The sequence below is a fragment of the Bufo gargarizans genome, chromosome 1 (genome assembly GCF_014858855.1).
Source record: "Bufo gargarizans isolate SCDJY-AF-19 chromosome 1, ASM1485885v1, whole genome shotgun sequence".
Taxonomy (NCBI): Eukaryota; Metazoa; Chordata; class Amphibia; order Anura; family Bufonidae; genus Bufo; species Bufo gargarizans.
Genome location: NC_058080.1, coordinates 78568595 through 78582140, shown reverse-complemented (window position 1 = coordinate 78582140; position 13546 = coordinate 78568595). Strand labels below are relative to the sequence as shown.

Here is a 13546-nt window from a genome sequence, read left to right as displayed (position 1 = left end):
GGTCATTGTCCTGTTGCAAGACCCATGACCTGCGACTGAGACCAAGCTTTCTGACACTGGCTAGTACATTTCTCTCTAGAATTCCTTGATAGTCTTGAGATTTCATTGTACCCTGCACAGATTCAAGACACCCTGTGCCAGACGCAGCAAAGCAGCCCCAGAACATAACAGAGCCTCCTCCATGTTTCACAGTAGGGACAGTGTTCTTTTCTTGATATGCTTCATTTTTTCGTCTGTGAACATACAGCTGATGTGCCTTGGCAAAAACTTCGATTTTTGTCTCATCTGTCCACAGGACATTTTCCCAGAAGCTTTGTGGCTTGTCAACATGTAGTTTGGCATATTCCAGTCTTGCTTTTTTATGATTCGTTTTCAACAATGGTGTCCTCCTTGGTCGTCTCCCATGTAGTCCACTTTGGCTCAAACAACGACGGATGGTGCGATCTGACACTGATGTTCCTTGAGCATGAAGTTCACCTTGAATCTCTTTAGAAGTCTTTCTAGGCTCTTTTGTTACCATTCGGATTATCCGTCTCTTAGATTTGTCATCAATTTTCCTCCTGCGGCCACGTCCAGGGAGGTTGGCTACAGTCCCATGGATCTTAAACTTATGAATAATATGTGCAACTGTACTCACAGGAACATCTAGTTGCTTGGAGATGGTCTTATAGCCTTTACCTTTAACATGCTTGTCTATAATTTTCTTTCTGATCTCTTGAGACAGCTCTTTCCTTTGCTTCCTCTGGTCCATGTCGAGTGTGGTACACACCATATCACCAAACAACACAGTGATTACCTGGAGCCATATATATAGGCCCAATGGCTGATTACAAGGTTGTAGACACCTGTGATGCTAATTAGTGGACACACCTTGAATTAACATGTCCCTTTGGTCACATTATGTTCTGTGTTTTCTAGGGGTACCATCATTTTTGTCCATGCCTGTTTCATGAGTTTATTTTTTTACATAATTCTGTTGAAGCATGGTTGAAAAACAATGTCTGACTTTCATTGGTTAACATTTATAGAATTTTAATTTATTATTACTTTTGTCAGATTAAAGTTATTTCTGTGACCATTGTGACTTTTTCTTTCATTGACCAAAGGGTACCAACAATTTTGTCCACGTCTGTATATGTTCACTAGTAGTGGGTTCAGGCTAAACATGTAAATATATGTTAATTAACAGTAGGGGCGGACAAAACCACAGAACTCGTGGAAGTTGCTGATTTTGGTGCTGATACGGTGCAGAAAGGCACATAAATCCGTGACCTTAGCCAAAGGATGTCTGTGCAGACTAGCGACCTGCATCACCGCCATCAGAGTCTCCATAAAATTTTAACACAACATGGAGAAGGTAAAGTTATAGTACCTGATGCCATCCTTTAAAGGGCTTCTGTCACCCCCCAAAAGTCATATTTTTTTTTTTTAGGCTAATTAAAATCCTTATACTGCGATTTTTCAAAATATAGGGCTCTTACCCTTTTCTGTTGGCTAGTGTCTTTAAAAACGGCACTTTTATAATATGTAAATTACCTCTCTACCAGCAAGTAGGGCGTCTACTTGCTGGTAGCCGCCGCATCCTCCTGTGAAAAAAACGCCCCCTCCTCCTGCTGATTGACAGGGCCAGCGAGCGCTCTCCTCCTCTGGCTGGCCCTGTCTGCAATTCAAATCCCGCGCCTGCACCTCATTCGGCGCAGGCGCTCTGAGAGAAGGACGCTCGCTTCCTCAGCACTTCCTCCACATCACCCGAAAGAGAAGAAGTGCTGAGGAAGCGAGCGTCCTTCTCTCAGAGCGCCTGCGCCGAATGAGGTGCAGGCGCGGGATTTGAATTGCAGACAGGGCCAGCCAGAGGAGGAGAGCGCTCGCTGGCCTTGTCAATCAGCAGGAGGAGGGGGCGTTTTTTTGAAAGGAGGATGCAGCGGCTACCAGCAAGTAGACGCCCTACTTGCTGGTAGAGAGGTAATTTCCATATTATAAAAATGCCGTTTTTAAAGAAACTAGCCAACAAAAAATATGGCTTTTGGGGGGTGACAGAAGCCCTTTAAGTCATTTTGCCATGGATCGGCTGATTCCTGCCCCCTCTGTAATTATCTACAATGGCCACCAGGTTTTCAGTCTATCCTATACACACTGTGCTTCAGGAATCTGGGACACTGCCTCCTGCTGATGTCAAAGACCCTTTTTGGAGCGGTCTCTGTCAAATATTCGCTGTTCCAAAGTCTTAACTAACATTTCCTGTAAAACATAGAGATAAGACCTCCATTTTTAGTGTTGGGGGTATTCCAACTTTTTAATATTGATGACCTATCCTCCATAGAGGTCATAATTTTCAGATTGGTGGGGCTGCGGGTGCCAGACCCAATCGGCTGTCTTAGGAAGCTTCCAGCACTGGAAACTAAACAGTGGATAGAGACGAAAGCGGAAGACTCCGGTCTTGAAGCCTCGTGTTTAACCCTTTCTACCTAAGAAGATTTTTTATTTTTTTTTGCAGGACAAGTTGTACTTTCCAAGTGATGTAGTGGGAAGCAGGAAAAAAATTCAAAATGGGGTCAAAGTGCAAATAAAAAACAATTCCACCACTGTTTAAATTTTTTTTAAATTTTATTTATGACATTCGATAGGCGATAAAACTGACCAGTTATTATTATTCTACAGGTCAGTACGAATCCGGCGATACCTTATATGTATAGTTTTTCTTGCGTTTTGATAGTGATAAAAACACCATATTTTGACCCCTATAACTTTTTGGTAATTATGTGTACGGAGCTGTGTGGGGGCTCAATTTTTGCGGGGCGATCTGAACTTTTCAATGATAACATTCTTGGGTGAGTATGACTTTTTGATCACTTTTTTATTTAATTTTTGTAGAAAATGAAGCGACCAAAAACGGTGAATCTGCCATTTTGACGCTTTTTTCCATTTGCCGTTTGCCATATGGGGAATATATTTTTATAACTATGGGTGTTTTCGCATAGTGGGTGTTTATTTTTATTTTTTTTATTTCTTTTATTTTTCTGTTTTTATTTTTATGTATTTTTTTATTTAATATTTTTTTACACTTTTTTTTTATAGTTCCCATAGGGAACTATAACAATCAATCATCTGATTGCTATTATCATAGACTCCAATGCACTTGCATTAGAGTCTGATGATTTTACTACTTTCCTATGGAGCCCTATTACAGGCAAGGGATCCTTAGGAAATACCGTACTATGCAGCAGCCTCCTGTCATTCACAAAGACAGGGGCTGATGCACACAAGCTTCCAGCTCTTCCGATCGCCACACTGGGGAGCCGGAGCACCACCGAAAGCGCGTGCTTTCTGTTTTCAGCTTGCTCAGATGCCGTGGTCAGGATTGACAACGGCATCTGAGGGCTTGAATGTCCGCGATCTGCATTACTGCTAGTTGTGGACATGAGCCGCGGATGTCTGCTATAAGAAGCAGGCGGCCGCACGCGGCTATTACGGCGCTAGTTGGGAAAGGGTTAAAAAATCTAATCAAACAATCTCTAGAGCTTCAACCAGCCCTGTACCTCACATGGATCCAGAGATCTCCCCATTCATTGCTCTGATAGATTTATATCAAGCTGGCAGCTCAAGGTGAGTTTCTTTTCTGCTGCAGCTCAGGGGGCGTGTCCATGCTCTCCCTATCACAGCTCAGGGGGCGTGTCCATGCTCTCCCCATCACAGCTCAGGAGGCAGTTGAAGGATGAAACTGAGCATGTGCGGCCATCTCAGTGAGCAGGACAAAGAAATTAGAAAAAGAGCAAACAGCAGGTGGCGGTATACACATACATTTTATTGTATTACTCAGTGGCTTTGGAAAAATTTTAATTAAATGCAATTACAAAAGTATTCAGATCCAGGTGCTGGTTTAAAAACTCTAGAATATTTTTGTGGGACAACCCCTTTAAGTGAATGGGAGCTGGAAAACTTCTTTAAGACATTGTTTTCCCCAGGCGAGTTGGTCAGTAAATCAATAAGGTAGAATTTCAGCATGGTATCGTAGCTTACTAATCCTTTTTAGAGGGTTAGAGGCCGTTTCTACAGGATGCAGGCTGGAACGAGCCTATTGTTAAGGCTGACGTCATGTAATCAGCAGCTGTGTGAGCGCCAACTCCCGTCTCTTCACAGCCGCTCTCGTAGGAAAACACAATACACTTCTGATTTTCAAGTTTAGTCTTCAGAACACAATTTGTGCAGTCTGGATCTGGAAAGAGGATAATTATTCCACTCAAGGAAACGGTGACAATAGAAAGTGGCAGGGTACGATAGCAAAATGCGAAAGAGGGATGCTGGAATTAAGAAAGTGTGCGTATGTAGGGGCAGGGTGGCGTCCATTAACACACTTGAGATTTCAAGTCATGGGCTTATAAACCCTATTTTAAAATAAAACTTTTATTACAGCAATGAAATCAAGCTGCATTAGCTCAGTGTGTACATGCACCAAATCGTCACTTCTGCTGAAGCCAGGCAATACTACAGCAGCCATCTTGGACCTAGGTGTCCCTGGTCTATGGGGGACACAGGAAAGGAAATTGGACTCTTATGGTATAAGGGTGGTATAGCCATATGCAGCGAGAAAATCTGCAGTGGATCTGCTGATAATCGAGCATGACAAAGCGTGCAGATTTTGCTGCTGTTTTTTGTGTGGAAACCCTGGGTCTGCCTCCTATTACACCGTCTGCCTCCTATTACCACCGTCTGCCTCCTATTACACCGTCTGCCTCCTATTACCACCGTCTGCCTCCTATTACACCGTCTGCCTCCTATTACACCGCCTGCCTCCTATTACACCGTCTGCCTCCTATTACCACCGTCTGCCTCCTATTACCACCGTCTGCCTCCTATTACCACCGTCTGCCTCTTATTACACCCTCTGCCTCTTATTACACCCTCTGCCTCCTACTACACCCTCTGCCTCCTACTACACCCTCTGCCTCCTACTACACCCTCTGCCTCCTACTACACCCTCTGCCTCCTACTACACCCTCTGCCTCCTATTGCACCCTCTGCCTCCTATTGCACCCTCTGCCTCCTATTGCACCCTCTGCCTCCTATTGCACCCTTTGCCTTTTATTACACCCTCTGCATTGCAGAAGGTAAAATCTGTGTCCAATATCCACAAAAATGTGAAAATCCACACGGCATGTCATGTGAGGATTTTACTGCAGACACCATCCGCAGAGCGCGAATGAGTAATTTTTTTTATCTGTCCACTTCACGGCTACCCCGAGCCACAGTTCTGCTGTGGAAAATCCACAGGGTTTACATTACGTGTGACATATACAGTAGTCGGACTTCCTCTATGAATCTCAGAGCAGAGAGTCACTTTCTTGATGCAGCGATGTATACGTCTCTTATTTGGTAATTTAATACCACGTGAGGTCTCAGTATCCGATTCTTATTTCAGGCTTTGAATCTGTAACTTCAGCTGATCCTGTTTCAACATAGAACACAAAAAATTGCACCTTTAATTTTCTTATGTTAGATCACCTTTACAGACTTTCCAATCCACGTTTATTGCTCTAGTGAAGATTAAATTCTTCCCACACTGTTTTACACTGCCCAAGTACTATACAGTACACAAATAATACTGCCTTACTGTGTCTGCCTAACAGTGCCCCTGACCACTGCCGCCAATCAGTTGTCTCATCAGTCACGCACTGGACTTGTGGTCACCGCTGAGGTCTTCTCTCCTAGGATGTAAACAGATGTATCAGAGGAGCATACGCATGCTATTATGGCATTTGCTGCCGCTTAAATAACTTTTTTAAAGGGGTTATACCATGATTAATTTAAAACTTGAAAATCGGACATCATTTATTACGTGACAAAGCTAGAACCAGCCCTGTACCTCACAGTAATCCATAGATCTCCTCATTCATTGCTCCAATTGCTCTGCTAGATTTTTTTCAGGCTGGCAGTTAAGGGATTGTGTCCTTTCTCAAAGGGTGTGTCCTGTCTGCTTCAGCTGGTGGCAGCTGAAGGATGGAACTGAGCTTGTGCTTCCATCTCAGTGAGCAGGACAGAGAAATTAGAAAAAGAGTAAACAGCAGGTGGCGCTATACAAAAAGATTTCATTGAATTACTCAGAAGCTGTAATAAATTTGTAATGACATGCAATTAAAAAGTATTTAGATCCTGGAGCTGGTTTGAAAACTGTACAGTATTATTTGTGGGACGACCCCTTTAACTCTTTAACAACGTATTTAAGGATTTTACAAGTGATGGCATATCCTCAGGATAGGTTATTACTATCGGATCAGTGCATCCCCGCTGATCGGCTGTTCAGCAGGAGCTCTGGCGCCAGAACTCCACAGCTCCATTCACTGTGTAGTGGACAGAGCTGGATACTGCAGCGCTGCTCCTATTGATGTGAATGATAACCAGCACTGTGCACTACACAGTAATGGAGCTGTGGGGTTCTGGCGCCAGAGCTACTGCTGAACAGCTGATCGGTAGGGATGTTGAGTTGTTGGACCCCCACCGATCAGATAGTGCTCCTCAGGATTGACCAACACTTGTAAAATCCACTCCATTGGACCTTATTTTTGGTTATTGATCTGTGCACTTTATATCTAATACGGTAGTTTTACTGGGAACTTGTTTCTTATCTTCCAGGTTATATAGAAGGTGTGAGCTAGAAAATAAATTTCTACCGCACCGCCAAACTAGAACATGTTTGTTCAGTGTCAACTTGCGGTCTGGTTTATTTTATTGACGTGGGCTTTGTTCTTTCTCCAAGGCCACCTTCACACTTATTTTTCCCATATATTGGACAATATTTTGCACCAGTACTCCGAAACCATTAGCCTGTCCAAAAACACAAGAGGTGTAGCTCTTTACATTTTACAGTAGTTTGTGTCGCTCCTGGCTTAGGCTTAAAGGGTTTGTCCCATTTCAGACGTTGGTGGCATATCACTAGAATATGCCACAGATGTCAGGTGCTGGTCCCACCTCTGGGACCCTCACCTATCTCCAGAATGGGCCCCTGAAAGTGAAAGAGAGCACATTGCACATGCTAGCGGTATGCCACCAACCCCTTTAAAAAGGCTGATGCCAGATACTGAACAAAGTAAGGCTACTTTCACACTAGCGCTTTCAATTCCGCTGACTGATCTCAATAGCGGTAGAAAACAATTCAGTTTTCCCATTCATTGTCAACGGGGACAAAACTGAACGAAACAGAATGCACTAAAATGCATTCCGTTCCGTTTGGTTGAGCTCCCATCGCGGACAGGATAACGCTGCAAGAAGCGTTTTTCTCTCCGCGATGTGGTGTGGAGCAAGACGGATCCGTCCTGACACACAATGTAAGTCAATGGGGACGGATCCGTTTTCTCTAGCACAATAGAAAACGGATCCGTCCCCCATTGACTTTCAGTGGTGTTCATGACTGATCCGTCAGGGCTATAGAAGACATAATACAACCGGATCCGTTCATATTGGATGCATGCGGTTGTATTATTTTCACGGAAGTGTTTTTGCAGATCCATGACTGATCCGCAAAAAACGCTAGTGTGAATAGTGCGAAAGTAAGAAGGGTCTTCTATTATGAAACATAATAAAATGAGAATATCATACTGGTTGCAAACAATAGGACAGGGATGGCCAACCTGCGGCTCTCCAGCTGTTGCAAAAGTACAACTCCTAGCATGCCCAGACTGTTTACAACTATCAGCCTACAGCAGGGCATGATGGGAGTTGTAAAACTACAACAGCTGGAGAGCCGCAGGTTGGCCAGCCCCTGCCATTGGACTTTGAGAAGTAGTAATATGTAGAGGATATGGTCGGCACTGCTTTAGGTCTGGGATTTAATTTGGTGCTACACTGATCGAATGTGAGTAGTGGTGGTGCTCAGCATAAAAAACAAGTAGTATTTGCGACAAAGGAGAGAAAAGAAAAAAGAATGCGGCACTCGCCAAAAAATACTCTACTCTTTGCAGCTTTATTCACATAAAAAGGTCAGCGTCATGCCGGCAAAACACAGGTAGAAGGCTTAAAAAAAGTGCAACAAGCGCAAAGCGGCTGTTGCCTTCTAGCTGTGTTTTGCTGGCATGACGCTGACCTTTTTATGTGAAAAAAGCTGCAAAGAGTATTTTTTGGCGAGTGCCGCATTCTTTTTTCTTTTCTCTCCCTTGTCGCAAATACTACTTGTTTTTTATGCTGAGCGGTATTCCTTGCCAGAGTTGGGTAGTGCAAATCCTCTATATATATTGTATCACCAAGACGCGGTAAGAAGTCAGGGATAGATTGGTTTGACTTGTATGTATACTATTACTTGTTATGTAATTTTAACTATTTCTTTTTTTCTTTTTTGTTGCCTTGCTTACAGGATGGAGACCCGTCACTTCCTCCTGAGAAAAGAAAGCAGGTAGTTACATGATATGTCACTGTCCTGACGTAGGGACGATGTTACCCTCATTAATAGTTATAGGAGTGTGTACATACTCTCATATTGGGGTAACAGCAGATTTTTGGGGGAAAGTCTGTGGGGGAGGCATGTAGTTCTCTCCCTGGTGAAATAACATGGGGGGCAGGCATGGTTTATAGGATAAGATAGTTTTCAGATAATTTTCGATATGTATGGCCAGCTTGGGATCTTTTTGTTATATACCGTATTTTTCCCTTTGTAAGACACACTCAAAATTAGAAAAAAATATTTTCTAGGTCCTCTTTGTAGGGAATGTGGTTTACTGAAATGGAGGGGTCAAGGTCAGTAACTGTAGGGTGTACTGTCAGGTGGGGGTAATAGTTTTGTTCTGTTACCTTTAGGGCTCATTCAGACGGCCGTATGCTGTCCGCAAAAATGCGGATCTGTTTTTTTGCGGATTAGATGCTGCCCCATTCAGTTCTATGGGGTCCTTTTCTTCCGATGCACGGCTCAGCAAAAAAATGAAACATGTCCTATACTTGTCAGTGAAAATCAGGACATGGTCCTATTATAGCCTATGGATCAGCAAAAAAACGGAATACAATCAGTTTTTTTTGCGGACATGCTGAACTGTCCGCATTTTTGCGGACAGCATATGGCCGTCTGAATGAGCCCTTACTGTGTCACCTGCTGACCATTGTAACAGCCAGCAATGGCGCATGTTGTCACCTGTAAATGTGTCTCCTGTCATTGCCTTGTTGTGTCCTGCCATGCTTCTAGTTATGCTAGGTTATCTTTAAGTATTTAAAAGAAATGAAATGACTGGCACTCACAATATACATGGGTCACGCAGAAAATACTAATATCAGATTTAAAATTTATTCACAACCATAACAAACTTAATCACAACTGATGTTTTATTAAGTTTGTTATGGTTGTGAATACATTTTAAATCTGATATTAGTATTTTCTGCGTGACCCATGTATATTGTGAGTGCCAGTCATTTCATTTCTTTTAGCCTTTATTAAGTAAACGGGGGTTTACATTTGACCGTGCACTTGGCCAGAATTCCACACACAAAGTAGAGCCACCCATATCCGAATTTTAATTTTTAAGTATTTGTTGGCGAAACACACACACACAGTTCTGATACACACACAGCTTTGCTATATACACAGAGCACTGCCATACACAGATACAGCTCTTCCTTACATACATACATACATACAGCTCTGCTGCATCCGTACATCTCTGCTACACCCATAAACCTCTGCTACACACATATACTCACATACAGCACTGCTACACACACACACTTATCATCTTTAATAAAAACTCACATTTCCCTGCTCTAGTGCCAGCTGTATAGTTCTTCTGTTATGGCTCCTCACATTGATGACATCATCAAAGGTCCTTAAGCTGTACTTGGAGTTTTCATTTCCTTTCAGTACAGCACAGGACCCTCCTCCTATGTGCTTTGCTGCTGCTGATCACTCAGATCGGTGTCGGCAGGGAGAGAGGGGTGTGTGCCCCTGATGGGGCAAAGCGCTGAATGTGCGCTCTGTCAGATCATTAAGGAAGCAGCCAGAGGATCTGACCATGCTGTATCTCCCTGAATGCCATTTATAAGATGCAGGCACTTTTTAGCAATATTTTTTCTTGCGTCTTATAAAGCGAAAAATACGGTATATTGCTCTACAGGGGGAGAACGGACCATTTAATATGAGTAGCATTCACTTCTCTTACATTAGGTTGAGTAGGAGAACTTTGCCCAGTTGGTGCCCACCCTCCAAGTCAAGTATGCACAGGCCAGTCTTTCGTCATATATGATAATATATGAGCCGTGCCCCTGCATAACTGGACAGATGCGGCCTTTACATTGACGGCCATGTTAGTTTTCACCCAGTCTATATAACTTGTGTAATTTTAACTTTTCTTTTTCGGTGGGAATCCTTGATTCTGTGTTTTGGCACCAGTCCAAAGAATAACTTTTGGACCTTTGCAGGCAAACCTAGCGCAGCTGCTGGGAGAAGCTCGGGAAAGAAGCAAAAAGCTGGAAGTGGAGATGAAAGAACTGCAGCAGCGGCTGGGAGAAGTCCAGGGGGACAACAAGGTGATGAGTTACTGTGTGTTGTCCGTGGTGTACAGCTTTGTGCAGTGGCTGTAGTGCATCTGAAGCTGTCGGTACAATCCCTCGCTATGAAGAGCTAAGCCTCTTTCTACAAATCCGTGTTTTGTTTCAGCTCCTGAATGGAGCTTAGGACACAGAGGTGAAATGTCATTAGTGCCATATGGGCTTTATTAGGAAGACGGGAAGTCATTGTCCGCTTAGGTTCTATGGGAAGCATCTTAAAAGAAATGTGTCACCAAAAATGTTATCTGCCAGATAAAACCAGATAGTGATACACATTCTTTTTATCTAATCTGTTTTTATTTTCTGATTGCAGATTTTTTTTATTCTATTTCTTGAACATAATTATGGGGGCGGCCATCTTGCCTGAGCTGTTACACAGCATTAAAAATATTGCTTTACGGCAGCCCCATGGGCCATAGACACAATGGTCAGGAGGGGACCTCATTGACTTCTATAGGAGAGTTTTCTAGGCATGTTCTGTGACCAGTGCAGAGGTCGTTGTACAAGGGAAGAATAGATAAGCTCTGACAATCACCTACTGTGAATGGTGGATCCTGTCTTATCTGTACACAGAGGTGATATCATTACAGGTAGGATTCGAGTCACAGATAAGCAGATAACTGCAGTAAAGCGATCTGTACAGACCAAGAAGTGACGCTTACTATTAGCCCCAGTGGTCAGTGCGAAAACTGCAGGATTTTATGATTTTTGTTTAAATATAGATATCGACATGGAAAGTTAAAAATAACATCATTAAACATTCTATAAAAATATGTTAAACACAAAAAATGTGATTTAAAGAATAGGCCATTTTCTGATGACACATTCCCTTTAATATGCACACAGGAGATGCTTCATATGAAGGATATCTGCCCTGTGGCCCCAATAAGAGGAGCTACTCTCCATTGTCATTCCTGAGTAGAAGGGGCAGAAGGACTGTATAAGCTATTACTGCCCATATGTAATCTAGGCTACCTCGAACGTTTTATAGATCTAGGGCTGATCTTTATGGCCGTGTTCACACTCTGAGGATTCTGTCAGACTTTCAGTGTGAATTCGGCACCAGTATGTGTAGAGCTGGTTTCTAGTACAAATCGTAGGGATGGAAAATATTCAGATAGGTATTCCTTTTGATTTTGTTCATTAAAAAATCAGTGGTAATCCATTTCAATTATTTTTTCCCATTTCTGCGCTTTATTTTTAACATGCATCATGTTCCAACAGACTTGTACAGATGTAGCAGATGTTACCTTGACACTTAAAAGGGTTGTCTCACCTGAGACATTGGTGGCCTATGCTATCAGAAAGGGGTTCCCTCTGAGACCAATCCTATGGCTAGAATGGAGTCCCCAAAGTGAACGAGAGCATACCGTGCATGGGTGGTCACCCCCTATTCATTTCTATGGGACTGATGAAAATAGCAGAGTGCTGGCTCAGCTATTTCCGGCAGTCCCATAGAAGTGAATGGAGCGGTAGCCACGCTTGGGTGGTGCGCTCTCTATGCATGTCCCTGGGACCTCGGAAAATAGCCGAGTGCTCAGCTATTTTCAGATCTCCCATAGATCTCCATTCTGGAGGTAGGTGGGACACACACCTATCTAACACTGATATCGTATGCCACCAATGTCCCAGATTGAATGCACACAGTTGCAACAAACAAACTTAAGGGGGTTGTCCGTTGCCCCACTACACAAAATAGGGGATAAGTGTCTGATTGATGAGATCCGACTGCTGGGGTCCCTGAACAGAGGCTCGTGTTCCCCCATTTGAATGGAACAGCGAATAGGCGTGCACACTGCCGCTCCATTCAGCTCTATGGGGCTCCTGGAGATAACTGAGCACTTGTACTCTTCTATCTCCGGCAGTCCCATAGAGTCGAATGGAGCAGTGGACACACGTGGGAACGTGGATATGTCCATATTGTGATCTGCAATGCAGATGTGTAAAATACAGATAGCTTCCATATTCTTCTTACTCCCTTCAATTGAAAGGCTATTCTCGTCCAAAAACCCCAGACAAGAATAGCACCTCCTCTATAATTTACAGAATGGCCACCTAGATCCTCAAAACACGGATGTGTGTATGGCCCTAGAGAAATGAATGGGTCAGTGTGCTATCCGCAAGAAATGCCTATAGCACACCCAAAAAAAGCTCACATTTTTTAACATTTTTGCATTTTTTCGAAATGCGAACTTGCATTTCTGGACCTGCACTGATCCTTGACTTGTGCCACAGGTGGAATAGAGTACAACATTCACATACTGTTTCTGTAATTGTGCGCTCCTGTCTGTCCCCAGCTGTTAAGAATGACCATTGCCAAGCAAAGACTCGGAGATGATGAGGTTGGAGTCCGCCATTTTGCGCCACACGAGCGTGAGGACCTTGTGCTACAGCTGGAAAAAGCCAGAGAGCAGGTAACTTATGATACAAATAAGCATTTAGGGGTCATGGTAGAGGAGTTGACCCATCAGCTGCAAGGCTCGGCGTGACCGATGTAAATGAATGCTGTGTAGGACAATAATTCTCCTGTGCCAACACCAGCTGACCTCCCTGGCGTTACAGTCATTAGGTCATTGACAGTGGGACTGCATTTAGAAGGAGTCATATCCAGGTGTGTGAGAATTGTTTGCTTCTTTATCTTTCCAGAAACAGAGGTGCCTTTGTTCCTGGCTGTGTCTGATGTTGCTGCTCAGCCGTATTCACTTGAACATTTCTGTGCCGAAATGGATATGCCCCATTTTATGTTATTTTTTTAAATACCTTTTCTTATTAACCTTTTCCCACACTTTGACGGAACCGTGCATCAAAGTTTGGAGCAACCTTCCGTAACTCGACTTGCAGTTAAATCACATGGATGTTGCGGGCTCAGAAGCTGTGCCTGTGCCATCGGCGGTGGGTGTCAGCTGTAGTATACACCCTGCTGCAACTGCCAGGATTGGCGCTAAGAGATGAGCGAAAAGATTCAACCAAATCTATTTGTCCAATCAGCAGGGCTTCTTCATTTGCATATGCCCTGCTGATTGGACGAAAT

At 43.4% G+C, this 13546-nt stretch overlaps 1 protein-coding gene across 2 annotated transcripts in view; it reads left to right on the top strand.

The window, feature by feature from the left end:
• Positions 1-13546, top strand: part of CCDC149 (coiled-coil domain containing 149) — a 92355-nt gene that overhangs the window by 40595 nt on the left and 38214 nt on the right. For both annotated transcript variants that reach the window (XM_044296520.1, XM_044296512.1), the window contains exons 3-5: positions 8342-8380; positions 10387-10494; positions 12813-12929. In XM_044296520.1, coding sequence (XP_044152455.1) covers positions 8342-8380; positions 10387-10494; positions 12813-12929 — 264 coding nt within the window. The remainder of the gene's footprint in view (positions 1-8341; positions 8381-10386; positions 10495-12812; positions 12930-13546) is intronic.